The 14,894-nt window shown below is 46.8% G+C and overlaps 3 protein-coding genes across 3 annotated transcripts; 1 reads left to right on the top strand and 2 right to left on the bottom strand.

The window, feature by feature from the left end:
- Positions 1 to 785: 785 nt before the first annotated feature.
- On the top strand, positions 786 to 4,418 carry AOL_s00078g133 (uncharacterized protein; the record flags this gene model as incomplete). Its single annotated transcript, XM_011123396.1, has 6 exons — positions 786 to 1,213; positions 1,445 to 2,139; positions 2,196 to 3,650; positions 3,707 to 3,815; positions 3,872 to 3,989; positions 4,059 to 4,418. 6 exons carry the CDS (start codon positions 786 to 788, stop codon positions 4,416 to 4,418), a joined length of 3,165 nt encoding a protein of 1,054 aa, XP_011121698.1.
- An 882-nt stretch (positions 4,419 to 5,300) lies between these two features.
- Positions 5,301 to 7,411, bottom strand: AOL_s00078g132 (uncharacterized protein; the record flags this gene model as incomplete). The annotated part of the gene is made up of 7 exons (XM_011123395.1): positions 5,301 to 5,994; positions 6,073 to 6,591; positions 6,661 to 6,810; positions 6,882 to 6,924; positions 6,990 to 7,061; positions 7,122 to 7,188; positions 7,271 to 7,411. 7 exons carry the CDS (start codon positions 7,409 to 7,411, stop codon positions 5,301 to 5,303), a joined length of 1,686 nt encoding a protein of 561 aa, XP_011121697.1.
- A 1,638-nt stretch (positions 7,412 to 9,049) lies between these two features.
- On the bottom strand, positions 9,050 to 11,351 carry AOL_s00078g131 (uncharacterized protein; the record flags this gene model as incomplete). The annotated part of the gene is made up of 9 exons (XM_011123394.1): positions 9,050 to 9,165; positions 9,230 to 9,601; positions 9,667 to 9,951; positions 10,013 to 10,097; positions 10,158 to 10,355; positions 10,434 to 10,778; positions 10,854 to 10,874; positions 10,950 to 11,022; positions 11,311 to 11,351. 9 exons carry the CDS (start codon positions 11,349 to 11,351, stop codon positions 9,050 to 9,052), a joined length of 1,536 nt encoding a protein of 511 aa, XP_011121696.1.
- Positions 11,352 to 14,894: the final 3,543 nt, after the last annotated feature.

Raw genomic sequence — 14,894 nt, 5'->3', positions numbered from 1 at the left:
GCAGGTGCTGTACGACCAGGCCTAAATTTGTCATGAGGGTGGATCCGTATGGTTCTTCTGAGATATCTTAAGTTGGATCCATGGAAGTATACCATCGCACCATGTATCTCCCATATTCGCTCCCTCATGTTGGCGGAGATCTAGCCGGGTAAGCATCATAGCGCGAGAGCTTACGTGGTTTCAGGACTGATAATAAACTGATGTGATATGCAATGAAAACGATTCGATAGAAAGTTTTTTCGTCCTTGTCTGCAACTTTGCAATTTTTGTGGATCCAACAGCGAGCTGATTGAAAAATTTCCAGCCTCAGACCGAGTTTGCCGGCGGACAAGACTTGGGAAGTAGAGGGATAGACATCACCATGCATGGTTTGTCAAGACCGAACGATTGGCTGCAGGCCGTGCGCCCCTTCCAGCCATGGACTTCTTTTTCGTCCTTTCTCTTGAGCTTGAAAAAGTAGATGCGCAATCTAAAACAAATCGAGCAATTGTGAACCACGATCCAAACTAGTCGAGGACTCTTCGTCAACCGAATACCGAACCAATCCCAGACGAAGAAATCAAGGAAATCCGCTGTCGAGTGGAACTAAGGCAGACTGGGACGTCGACGTAACGACGGTGCATATCTCACCTGGTCTTAGAACAAGGGCAGCTGTTCCTTTAGCCTTTCCTCAGCTCTGGATCGGGGCGTTTTTTTTTTTTTTTTTCTTTTCGTATTTTTTTTTGGAGGTCAGTCGAGCTCGAGTTTTGGATCGAGCGAGGTTGAATGAGAGATTGAAATAGAGAATGGATCCCGAATCGAGCTTGAACCCGTCCCCTCCCAGAAAGCAGCGTCAGCTTCATCACATCCGCATTCCCCAACGAGACGCGAGCATTGGAGGAGCTTCTTTATCATCCCCATCAACATCGCCTCGGACGAATTCTCATTCACATTCCCAACATCGGCGCCAGCTCTCATCTGCGACCGCGACTGTGACTGCGAGTGGAAGTGCGACGGGAAACAGCCCGCCAGCATTACGTGTGCGAAAAGGGAAAGGTCGCGTTGAGACTGAATCAGAACCAGAACCAACCTCCCCGGCAGTGGCAGCAGCAGCAGCAGCTTATCGAGAAGCGACAGCTGCCAAGCAGCAGCAGCGCAGCCCAAGTGCAAAACACCAGCCCAACATCGAGCCGCGTAGAAGCTCCCTGAACGCTTCTAAGCCCGTCTTCACCAGGTGAGAATTAAATACTACTCCTCTTACCCCCTCATTCCATTCTTAGTTTTTTAAATTTTTATTTTTTATAAAAATTCCTTCTGTCTTTATTGTGTTTTTCCCTTGCTTAGTTCAATTTAGTTTTCTTGCATTGGATTGCATTCTCCTATCAAAGTAATTACCTATTCCCTATTCCCTGCTTGCCGGTTGGTTGGTTCCTATTTCCGCTGACATCATAGCACGTCTAACTAGAGCCGACGATCGAGGTCCCCTGCAGAAACTGCAGCTTGAACTCCAACGGATTGGTAAAGAAGAAGGCCTGATCGGTCCAGAATCTACTTCGAACGGCACTGGAGTCACGCGAACACTCTCTAGAAAACAAGCACAGCGGCTTTTGCGAAGCACTGAGGTTCCTTCCAAACAAACTGCAATTGCCCATCCCGATTCGCCCACGGGAACCGAGGCATCACCACCGTCGGCTTTCAAACCAAGTCACGTAGGACGGTCTGCTTCTCTCTCTACGCCGTCTCAAGCATCGGAAAGCAAGCGTCGCTATTCTGCATCATTCGCTGAACGAGCTCGACAAGAACAGGAACAGGGAACTGTCAGAAAACACAAGGAACCAATCGGATTCGCAGTCATGGATACTCTACCTCCTCCACCTACTGGCCGTTCGGGGGGATCCCATACGCCCGTATCAGCCAGGAGTATCAATGGGCGCTCCATCAATGGAGAGCCGTCTAGAATTGAGCCCAAGGTCGTAGATCGCCATAAGGGACGATTCCATCTCCACCACCATAAAAAGGAAGGCGAGCTTCCTCTACCGCATCGAGAAGGGCTGTATCTAGATGTCGGAGAGGAGCCTCAATGGCCCTCAAATTGCGCCCATGTCTGTCTCAGCGACCTCGAGTTGGTCGATGAAGGACCTGACGTCCCTGCCGTGCCTAGTAAGTTTGGATTCTCAAGTCTATTGGTTGGCTGCCCTAATTAAAACAATTTATAGTATCTTCTGGGTTTGTTCCCCCTTTGAAAATCAGATGTGGACCGTTACTTCGCTATACCGGCCTGCGGCAAGAAGATGGACTCGAGATATGGCGTGGCTCTATTCTCATCGTCACTAAAGACGACGAGTCGACCTATGAGCCAATCCCACATATACGTCTATTCGGACAAGGTGGTGAAATACCAAACCCAGCGGCGCCTGCGGACGAAGTTACCGAAATACCAGCAATCAATGCCGTCGGAGAAACCCAGCAGGTCCGCCGTGCCTCTACTATCTCAAGCGCGAGCGCATTTTCTACCTCAGACCTGAACAGGGACGGTGGTGACGAATTGCCACCCTCTCTACGTTATAACTTCGGACCAGCGAAAAATCCACCAAAGCGCGGTGGAACCGATCGTTTTAGGAAAGACGGAGAGAGACAGGGAAAAGCAAAGGACTATCCGGCGGAGAAGGTACATGCTGAAAAAGGTACAACATTCTGGCGATTCAACCTCGAGATTGAATTAGGTGCCGAAGAGCAGCGAATTGCATACCGAGTAAACAATGGAGGGCTACTCGCATTCTACGTCCCTGCTGCAAATCAAACAATGAACATTATGTTCCACAGCTGTAATGGGTTCAGTATGGCTGTAGACCCAAACAAATTTTGTGGCCCGGACCCTCTGTGGCGAGACGTTCTGCGAAATCACTATAAGAAGCCTTTCCACGTCATGCTTGGTGGAGGTGATCAGCTCTACAACGACTGTGTATCGGTGCAATCACCAAAGTTCAAGGCGTGGCTCGCGATCAAGGATCAGCATGTCAAGGACAACACTCCATTTGACCATGAATTCCAGGAAGAGCTAGAGACATTCTACTTAAACCGTTATTGTCTATGGTTCTCTCAGGGATTATACGGTGTAGCAACTACTACGATCCCTTCGGCAAACTGCTACGATGACCATGACATTATTGATGGATTTGGGTCATACCCGGAGGCATTCAATGGCTGCCCGGTATTTGCTGGTCTAGGTACCGTGGCATTCAAATACTACATGCTATTCCAGCACCATACAACGGTGTCGGAGGGCGAACCAATAGAGCCAAGTTGGGTACTCGGTGCCCAGCCGGGCCCGTACATTCAAGAGCCATCACGAAGTACCTTCATGTTCCTCGGTCGCAGGGTGGCCTTTATGGCCCTTGACTGCAGAACGGAACGTACTCGTGACCTTCTGTTGACCAACGAAACATATACCCGTATTTTCCAAAGACTAGAGCAGGAGATCATACTAGGACAGACCAAGCACCTCATCATATTGTTGGGTGTACCTATCGCCTACCCAAGATTAGTTTGGTTGGAGAACATTTTGACTTCTTCATTGATGGATCCGATCAAGTATATTGCTAGCAAACGGACGGACGGAACACTAAATGGATTCCTCAATAAGTTTGATGGTGGTGTAGAGTTACTTGATGGTAAGGGTTTTCTTTCACTTGGTTGTTATGGGAATACGAAACTAATAGTTGTATAGATATGATGGACCATTGGACCGCCCGTGGTCATAAGAGAGAGAGGAATTGGTTGATTTTGGAGCTGCAAAAGCTGGCTGCGGCTAAAGACTGTCGAGTGACCTTCTTAGGGTAAGGTTCTAAATAAATTACCATTTTATATGCGCTAGACTAAAGATTTTTTTTAGTGGTGACGTTCATTTGGGGACATTTGGGCATTTCATCTCTAGGTCGGGACTAAAGATCCCCAAGGTTAACGACTACAGATATATGGTCAATGTCGTTTCGTCAGCTATCGTCAATACTGTAAGAATAGTGTTCCTGTCCCATCAACTATCTATCCTATGGCATAGAAAGCTAATGACCTCAAAACAGCCTCCACCAAACGCACTAGCCGACCTACTCAATAAGAGAAACAAAATCCATAAGCTCCAACGAGACACTCACGAGGAGCAAATCAAAATATTCTTCACGGATCCGAAGGGCAAGAAGCGTAACAATAATACCACCTTACCTGCCAGGAACTACTGCCGCATCAGCGAAAACCAGACGGGAAGCCATGTTGGCGAGTACACCGACATTACCAAGCCTGTAGAGGCCGAAAAGGAAACGGATATCGACTTCAGGGGCGGCCTTGACTTGGTCATCAACTTCGAAGTCGACCAGACCGATCCGCACGGACATACCAAAGCGTACGGATTCACGACCCCAGTTCTGCAGAGGCGCGAGGCGTAGGAGCCTACACCTTTCAGTGCAAGAGCGACGGGCTTGAATTTCCTTAGGAAGGTTCAGACTTTCTTTTCGAGGAGAAAAAGTAAAAATGACCAGTCGAAGAGAAATCGAATTCGACGTAAGAGATCAAGGCCAAAGAGGGACACTGCCTCCAAATGAAGCCGCAGCGAACTCTAATGATCGGTCCAGGTAATATATACAAATAAATACTAAACGTGCAAAAGAGGTGGACAAGTACACATTACCTCCCGCTCACAAGTTTCCTTCTTTCAAACGCGCTACACCAGAAGCTAGCATTCATTTCTAATTTCCTCATCCTTATTCATTCTCAGAATAGCTTTGTTTTTTTTTCCACTACCATCCTTCATTAATGAATTTCCCTCCGCTCATGAAAACGACGTATACGAAGCCTTCTGTTGTCTTTCTGTTGTTGTCTTTTTGGAACGAAAACAAAAAATACTACTGTACTTTTGACCGCCATTTAGCCTTATGAACATTGTAATGACCTACCTAGTTACACTACTTCTTTTCTACCCCATTAGTGTACACTGTAATGAATTTTATGACTTAAATTTGCTGTTTTATTATTGTGCGATCCGAGCGTCTTGTAGTATATATCCTATTAAATATATCAACTAGAAGTGGGTAATTTGTACGTAGACAAATTTGATATTATATGCATAATGGAAATGAAATCTATACAACCCCCGTTCAGACAGGAAAATAAAAACGTATACGACATTACACCGAGCAGCGCTGTCCGCTAAATTATATGATAGTATTTTTTAAAAAGGAAAAAAAATAATTCATTAAACATCTCCATATGCAAATTGAAAGAAAAAGAAAAAAAAAGATATATATACTACCTGTATCAAAGAAACATACTTATCTAACCTGCGGTAACTTCCATGTCCGCCATGCAGCAACAATACTCCCAAGCCCCCCAATCAACATTGTAACAGCGATAGCATTGACCCCTTTCTTCGGTTCCGTGGGTACTTGATCCCCCCCTTCAGCAAGTTCCGGGCTCTTCCCAGGCTCCAAGATAGCAAAGACAACAAAACTGACAAAGCTCCCTACGAACTGCGGGAGCGTAATGAATAAATTCAATATACCAAGATAAATACCCGCAAGTTCACCAGTCGACGAGTTCTGCCCTTCTTCGGTTTGTAATTCAGGTGTTTGAACAATATGAAGCGTTGGCGACATGGTACCGTCATCACTAACAGCGCTGCTACTGCCGCCGCCGGGACTGCGCGGTGGGATTCGAAGACTCAGGTTTCCAGATTCTATGTCCGAGCGACGAGGGGTATGAGTGTTACTACCGCTGTGGCTGGTACGACCGATATCAAGCTCTCGGTTATTGTCCTCTTCATCGGAGCCAGAGTCGTCGTTTTCTTTGTTTAACCGTTGTCGTTCTTCGTGATCTGCGTCTGCTTCTTCGTCGGCGAGCTGCTGGAGGCGGTTGTATACTTCACCGGATTGGCTCATTAGTCGGTCTGCATCGGAACCGTGGCTTATACGGTTTATTTCTTCGCCTAACATGGCGAACGGTGCCCAGCAGGTTATCGCCCATGGTCTGGTAAATTGTCATTGTTAGCTCTTTATCATATCATCCGAAAGTATGATTATAAAAGAAAACGAAAGACGTCCTTACATTCCACATAAAACAACGAGTACCGTCGCAAACTTCAAGGAATCGGCAAATACGGCCAAAGACATCGCAACTGCAAAGATTATATGTGACACCATCCATGCCATAGTAAGCGACGGCTTGAACGGCTTGATAGCCCTCAAGATCTTTGTGATCAATGCAATCTTCGGCGGCCGTCGTTTATGTTCCGTATCTGATGGAGGCGATTTTACTATCCATGGGAGGGTTATAGACCCCAACAGCGAAACAATTGCAAATAGCACGAGAGCCATGCTCCCTACTCGTGCTATATCCGCAACGGCATCTTTAGGTCGGTCGCCGTCCTCCTTGGGATGTTTTGTCTGGTCGTATCGTTGGTAGACTTCGCCGACCCAGGTGCTAGAAAAGAAAAGAAAAGGGAACCAGCCGAGCCAGGCGAAATATTGAATAAAACAAATCGCACGGATACGATTGGGGAGGCTGAAGAGTGTTTGGTAGATTACTACGAAGATGTGAAAGATACCTTCCTTAGTATCGGATTCTCTGCAAGAGGTTCTGTTAGTTAGCAAGCGAATCTTCTCATATCCTGAATAGAGATATTACTATACTAACCTCCTCGATAGTAACACTCTTTCAGTAACAGCCCACGATGTAAGGCCGACGGTCCCACCAAGGATGACAGAGGATATAAGACATAGTTTCTTGAACTGAGTATTTCCTAAAAACCAGTGCCCGAAGATACCGACCAGATCTATAGAACCACTTCATACCACCCACCCAGTCAGCTTCATCCGAAAAGGTGGCTATTCAGGGTGCAAACAGAGGGAACATACGCAAGATAACTGATCACATTTCCAGCAGCAATCATACGGCTCGCTATAATGAATCCTCGTAAGCATAACTCCTCTCCACTCTTAACTTAAGAATCTGTAGAATCATACCCCAAGCGCTCCCTTGCTGCTGCCGTCGTATCGATAACGTATCCACTATAATTGCCCTACAGCTCGCCTGTACTGAATCCATTCATCTCAGTCTCGTTCTTTATCTCCTTCAGAGCACGCGGGAGCACCTACCAGCATTGACTGCAAAATCAAGCACGTAAATCGAAAGTACCGCCACAACCACCGTCGCATTCTTATGCTAATACCACCATCCAAAACCAGTACATTAGCCCAAATTGTCCGTATGTCGCTTTAAAAAGATAGTACGGGGAAGAACCCACCCGATCCTCGTCATTCTTCACAAACAATCCCACAATCTCCGAAGTCCATCCCAAAACTAATAGACTAAAAAACACCATAACCGTCCCCGCAATCATAAACGGTCTCCGACGGCCCCATTTTAATCGCGACCTATCCGCCATAGCCCCCACTATCGGTTGGGTAATCAACCCTGATAACGGTCCAGCAATCCATACCAGCGACGTCTTGCTTTTTGAAACTCCAAGGGAGAGTAGATACGGTGTACAATCTGTAGTTCCATCGTTGGATTTTTTTTTGTTGTGTTAGTCGTGAAATGCTGTGACGTAGTTGTAGCCTCGAGTTTCGCGGCCGTCCATAAGCTGGAGAGATAAGAACCGAAAGTGAGAGAAAAACATACAGGCCATTTCAATTCCCCATGTAAACCTATCGCCGTGAATATAAAATATCAGCATACATCCTCATGTCATTAATTCCTAGGGTTCCTTCGAACTACATACTGTACTCCTGCCAAACAGACCGTCAGCAGCGCCATGCGCGCAGCGTTGCTGGACCCGCGTATCGACGGCGTGCCCACCCATGTTGCTGAGGCCATTGAAGCTCATCCAGCCTACGGAACCCCGAGAAGAAACGAAAGGAAAGGAAAGGGAAAAACGACTGTGACGGGGTGTCGGCCGAGGTATAAAGTCGTAGCTTCGAAGTATATACACTAAGAGAAGAAGGAGAACCCAAACGTTAAACTCACGCGGGCGTAAGTTTTTATTTTATTTTATTTTTTTTAAATGGAGGTTTCCTTAATTTAAAGGGAGCTGGACGGTTCCGGTTGATATCAGGAAAAGCCGTTCCAATGTGCCTCTCGCTTTTCCTTTCGGGAAGAGGACACCATAGAAATGTTGAGCGAGAACCGGGCAGCGCGGGCAGCGGAAGACCCACCCTTTAACTAATTACTTATGTCATTTTATCCACAGCTTCAGGGGAGCAGCTAACTACCCGCATCAGACAGCTGGTTAAAGATCAGAACTTGGTCTTTTTTTTGTTTTTCTTCTTCTCTGTCTTTCTTTCTTTCTTTTCTGTTATCTCTAGTGTGTGCTTGCGCATGCTTGTTCGGCCAAGCGAAATTCGATCTGCCTTTTCCAAATTTAGTGGTCAGTGCTGCCCCCCAAGCTCACAAGCTTATTTATCTTGGAGGTATCTTCATCTGCAGAGTACCTGCTTTGGTACCGAGATTCGCGGTTGGATTACGGGTTTTGTACTACGGTGGCGCGGCTCCTTGCATCCACCTCGATGCCTGAAGTCTCTACCTAAAGTGTGCTCTGTGCCCCTAATCTGGTGGAGCTCTATGTGCAACTGTGCCCCTGGGGAAGAGATGAGTTGATGGACAGGTGAGCTTGTAATGGTTTGAATCTTTGATTTAAGCTTGGCTCGTTTATTGGGACTGCCATTTGCATTTGATAAGATACAAATCAATATTCAGTAAACAGGTGGAGAAAAAGAGAACTTGGAACTTCGTAGTAAGAAACAGCTGGTGTAAAGAATAAAAAAGAAACCATATGCATCTCCTTGATGCGAGGGAAACACATCGCTATTTCCTGTTCCTGCCTTCTTTTCCTATAATCAATAAAGAGAACCGTACTTTTCGTAGAATGAAACACTCGAGACCGAAAATGCCATGGTGAAAATCCATATCTTTATCTCATGGCAGACCCGACAGGTGTTGTACACAAGCAGTTGTCTCCTCCTTTTCATGCATTTAACCAGGAGTGGTAGTTAAATCCCAAGATGGAGAGAATAAAGGAACCAGCCTAGAGCTTGTGCGGGAGCTCAGTGCTTTGAACTGGCCATTGGTACCCAACTTGGTCGTTGAACTTATAGCCATAGGATGAAGTGAAGTCATCCAAGACTGGTGGTCCACGGGAGCCTATTCGTATCAAGAAGTGTTAGTATCAATGGGAAATTTGGAACGAAGGGTTGATTTTTCTTACCGTATGGGTACGACATGGGAACAACCTCAGGATTCTCATCCAAGTAGTGCAGGAGAGGTGAGAATATTCTCCAGCTGGCGTCAAGCTCGTCGTCACGAACAAAGTTAGAGTGGTCACCCTTGATGGCATCAAGGATGAGAGACTCGTAAGCCTCTGGGATCTTCAAATCGCTGAAGCGGCGCTTGTAGGTGAGATCCAAGTCCGTTAGAACTGTCTGAGTGCTTAAGCCTGGAAGTTTCGAGTTCATCTTGATATAGACGGCCTCATCTGGCTGGACTCGGATAACAAGCTCGTTTCGGGGAATGTCCTTAAAGATACCGCTGGTGACATCCTTGAATTGGATGCGAATTTCAGCCTTCTGCTCGTTGAGGGCTAACATTGGGACTTTATCAGTATTTTCTAGACAGTATGGTTATTTGAGTTCGACCATAACTCACCCTTTCCGGCCTTCAAGATGAATGGAACTCCATCCCATCGCTCGTTCTTGATAAACATAGCGACAGCGCAGAAAGTTGGGCACCTGCTCCCCTTAGGAACGGTATCGTCGTCCAAATAAGCAGGCTTAGACCCATCCTCAGACTTGCCATATTGACCAATAATGACGTTCTCGGTGGCGATCTGTGGCATGGCTCTAAGAACACGGACCTTTTCGTCTCGAATGTCCTCAGAAGAGAATGAGAGTGGACGTTCCATAGCGATAATGGTCAATAGCTGGATCAAATCTATCGTGGCTATGTTAAAAACCCACTGCACATAGATAAATTGATGTACTTTGCGACTTACGGTTCTGCATGACATCACGGATGATACCGAATTCATCAAAGTAACCTCCACGGCCCTCGGTACCGAACGGCTCCTTGAATGTGATCTAATCATACTTTTGTTAACTCCCCGTTCTCATAGACGCACGGGTTTGGTAAATCCTTACCTGCACATTGCTAATGTGATGTCTATTCCAAGTTGCTCCGAAGAATTCATTACCAAACCTGAGAATCAACAGGTTCTTGACCATCTCCTTTCCGAGATAATGGTCAATGCGGTAAATTTCCTCTTCGGTCCAGTCGGGTTCGAGGGCCTTTTGTAGCTTGCGGGAGCTGTCCAGGTCCTTACCAAATGGTTTCTCGACCTTCGGTAGAAGTTAGATCACAATATCCCGAATTATAGGTCCAACCCAGGAATCTAACGGAGCAAAATTTCCCCTTACAATTAATCTGACAATTCCGTTCTTTGGGTAATTGTTCTTCTTCAAGTGTTGAGAGACGCTGATAAAAACGCTGGGAGGCAAGGCCATGTAGAAGATACGATGGTTGTTCGGTCGACCAGCTTCAATCTTTTGAAGCGTACTCTCGAGGTTCTGGAAAGATTCGTCCTGATCATACTGGCCAGACACATAGATACACTTCTCCACAAATGTAACAAGCTGCTCCTCGATCGGCTTAGTAGGAGTCTTGATATTAGACTTGACTCGCTTGATGAACTCCTCATGGTCCATCTTCGTTCGGGCATAGCCAACGATTTTGCAATCTTTTGGAAGATAGTTATTTCGGTGCTATAAGATGTATGTGAGTTTACCAGCCTTTGGAAGGAAGATCATTTCAATTGTTAATTAAGAGGCGCAGCTTACCAGTCCGAAGAGAGCGGGGAACTATTTGTTTTGGCGCGCTCCATTAGTTGATGCTCTACACAATATAATTTTCCAGTATGCCACAGGAAAACCTACAGTCTTCTTCTTTGCAAGATCACCAGAAGCGCCCAAGACGACAATGGTTGTATGTTCCTTAAGCTCCGTGGAGCTATATCCATTCCGAATAACAAAAACCAAGGACGTTAGTCAGAAGGTTCAACTCTATGTGCTACCCAATTCAGGAGAGAAAGCAAGCAGCTGGCCAGCTAGCAACAATGCAACCCAACGTCTCGACATCGACACCACAGAAAATAACACTCGGTCCCCTTCCAACCAGCAACAAAAGCCGTAGCGACAACGAAATGACGTCGCCACCAGCCGGAAAAACCAAAACAGACGAGAACATTCACAGCTCTCCAAATAAAGGAGATTTAGGCAATGTAGGTAAGTTGCTTACCTGTTGTCGCCTGCGCCGGCGGGGATAACTGATGCTGACATGGTTATTTTGTGTGACGGACGGACGTTAGAATGGGATGTTTGGTGAGATTAGCACAGTTGTGCAGGCGTCTCTGATCGATCTCGCGTAGCTTCCTGCGGCAAGTGCGTTGATACCCCACTACCTGGTAGATTTGTAACCAGTAACCAGGTGACGGCTTAGCTATCAGATTCGGATCGGGCGGAAGCCTCTGGGAGATGAAGAACTGGCAATTGGTACCTGAGAATTGTTAGAATTGATCGAAACGAGCTGGGAAGGAGGAGAAGAAGAAATGGGAGGAGGTTGTCGATGAGCTCGAGAGGGGAAGTGACGGAGAAATATATTTTAGGCGGTTGGGCAATATTAATTGGGATTAATTTGGGATTGGGGAAATCTCGATGTAGCAAGCAGGCAATTAATTGCAAGCAGACCAACCAAACCCAAGCCAGAGCCTGAGCCTGAGCCTGATCCTGAGCCTGAGGGGCAGAGTCTACTAAAAAGCCCTGCCCGCTTTACCGCATACCGGATAAGCTGCGTACTAGCTATTATGCTAGCTGCTGCAACTGGTGGGGTTTGATTTCTGCTTGATCAAACGGAACCGGACCGCCACAAAGACTTCAAAGGGATGCTGCCGGTTTATAGCTTCCTTGTGGGTTAAATTCGGTGGATGGAGTAAGTATCTACCTAAAGTATCTATATCCGCTGGGTGAATCGGTGGTTCGGTCGACCATTGGGGCATTTGCTTGCGGGTTTCGCATCTTATATTAACATTAACATTGCATTTGGTTTGGGCAGATAAGCTTTCGTGGTACACCCCATTACGGCCGTTCTGAGGTTAAGTTAGGTAATGTTCACTAATCCTACAAGATCCAGCTTACGAAACAGGTCTAATATCGATTTTCATCAGTTCTACCCCGACGACTTCGGCGGAGTTGAACGGCTGTGGAAGCTTAAGAAGATGAAGTCTGACGTCGTTGGGGGCCGGACAGTCGTAGGCCGGCCTGGGCTCAATATATTTAATTTGCCCCGCCATCGCCATGCAAGATTCAATTTTCAACGTTACTGCAGCGCACTGAACTATTTGGGAGGGGGCGGCATCGATAGGAGCGGCTATTAGGAAGAATGATTACTCAGGGCTACTCGCTATTATTCATCGTCAGCGGTTTGATGGACTGTTAAAAACCGGCCACCTAAGTCCATTGTTGGGAACCATCATGCCGATGTTCCCTCTTTTATTGGTATTGTAGCCCAAGCGACTTTCCTAGCTTGCGAGGGGTGCTGGGGCTTACTTATCGATAAGGCGACCAGGATGCACCTCCGAGGACGCACCGTTCCAGTCTATTTGCAAATTTACCCGGAAGATGGCCAATTACCCTGAAGACCACCACTACCACACAGGGTGGGCAAAGAAGAGAGGGAAAGGAAAAAAAAAAAAAAGGCAAAGGACTGTGCCTGGCCTGAGACGTCCGGCTTTATTTGATAAGATCGCTATCTTAGCCATCGATAAATATAAATGTCGGGCTATTAAATGGAGCTAAAGTATCAAAAAAAATCTTTACAGCATCGGCGAATCGAACAGCTCACCAAACTTTCTTCACCGATCAATCAGATTCAATGGCGTCTTGAACTCGAGGGACACGAGATCAGTCGTTTGTCTCGTAAACCAACCAGGGACAGTTCAAGCACGGGACGTGGGTCTCAAAGAGCACTAGCACCGTTTGCGACAGGTAGGAAGACATAATACGTGGGGGAGAGCTCCAGACAAACAGACGGACGGGGGATCTTGGTGAACTCGTCCGAATTTCCAATTTAAATGTGAGCAAGATGCATTGGAAAACTGCAGAGACTCAAAACCGTGCGCTGCGCTGTTCTTACATTCGAGGAAGCTGCTGTCTGTTGGCTGCTGGCTGCTGTCTCTCATGCGCGTCAGCCTGCACTTACATATTCCCCAGACAGATTGCAAGCCCTCGAACACTTTCGAGGCACTTTGATCCGTGAACGTTTGGCACGCGCGCCCGATGGATGCCGTCTACGGCCTTCTATAACCTAATTCGATTGTGCAGTGCATAATCGTGACCGTGACCGATGGTCTTTGGCCATCTCGGTGTTAGTCAATTAGCCTGGGAGGATGGCTGACCGAGGTACGTACCGTGTGTATACCCCGATAATATGGACATATTAATAAAGTTCCCATATGGGGAGGCCAGGCAAAGCAGGCTTGTGAGCAGGCTGGAAACAGGCTTCAATGCGAGGCAAGAACATGCACCTGCTGGTATCCATAGCTAGTAGCTAGCAGAGCCTAGCTCGATCGGTGTCCACCTGGTGATACACCTTCAAATTGAACAATTGAGTAATATCCAAGCCGTTTGGAGACAGTTACAGGAAACGAGGCCATTAAAAGGGGTCCGATATCGTGGCGAGTGCAGCTAGAACGCTGTTCACAAAGGGCAGCCGACATTTGCGACTCCGTGGTCCAGATCTCCTAGTTGATTGCGCAACGTTCCAATGCAATGCCACTGTACAGAGCGGGCGGGACCTGGATGTCATGTACGTGCGTATGTATGTTCAGGATGTGATTGATACCGACTTTATATTGCTGGTTCATTGATTGATATATGTGTCCTGCCTGACAGGCAAGTTACAAGACTGGTCCTGGATAGACCAGCCAACCAGCCATGACCAGGTATCCCTCTGTACAGATACCAACGACACCAGCGTATCTTCAACTCACAAACAAGTACCACTACTCTAGGATACCCACGAATACCTAGATGCGCTGGCGTGGGCCTACGGGACGGAGCGATGTTGCTCGAATTGGCCAATAGCACAACACTTCGTGGCCTGCAGGTATTGCCTCGATGCTTTGAACGATGGCAGGTCCGGCCGCATCGTGACCCTATCACAGTTGGCGAACTCCTCAAATCGATCAAGGGTCGTCCCACTCTGATTCGACTCCGCCTTAGCTTCGTCTACTAGGTCTACTACCATTCCCTCCCTCCTTCGTACCCGCCTTTTCCCTCTGTTATGCTCTGTTCGAACAATAAACCCAACTTTCTGCATCGTTTGGGGGTTTTCTATGTGACAATTAAATAAGTAGTGTCTGCATTCCGCGTGATCATGTCTCGTCTCCCAATTAACTCCTCCTCGAATGAAAGCTCAACTTTCGGCTTTCTCAGGCGACTTACTGGTGACAGCTGTAAAGGATATTGACAGCAATTATTACATCACTGTATCTTCCTTAATAAATCAGGAAGCCTGGTACTCTACTAGCTACTCCACAATCTGCCTAGCCTCGCTTCGCTGTTGGGTATCTTGCCTCGGATAACCCCCATTCGACGATATAGTATATACCGGGTCTGCCAGGTAAGTTACAGCCAATTCAGTTGTAACTCGCCTGCTGAGGGGTTTCTTTTGATTATAATACCTATTGACATCCCACAGCTTCTACAGGACACTAGTATTTTATACTATACTATACTATACTATACCACCTAGACTATACTTACATACGTTCCACTTGCATCCCACCCCGGGGTTCTCTGTCATACTAGCTATTCATTATCCAA

The sequence above is a fragment of the Orbilia oligospora genome (genome assembly GCF_000225545.1).
Source record: "Orbilia oligospora ATCC 24927 unplaced genomic scaffold scaffold00078, whole genome shotgun sequence".
Lineage (NCBI taxonomy): Eukaryota > Fungi > Ascomycota > Orbiliomycetes > Orbiliales > Orbiliaceae > Orbilia > Orbilia oligospora.
The sequence above is the reverse complement of the archived record's forward strand: the minus strand, read 5'-3'. Positions and strand labels throughout refer to the sequence as shown.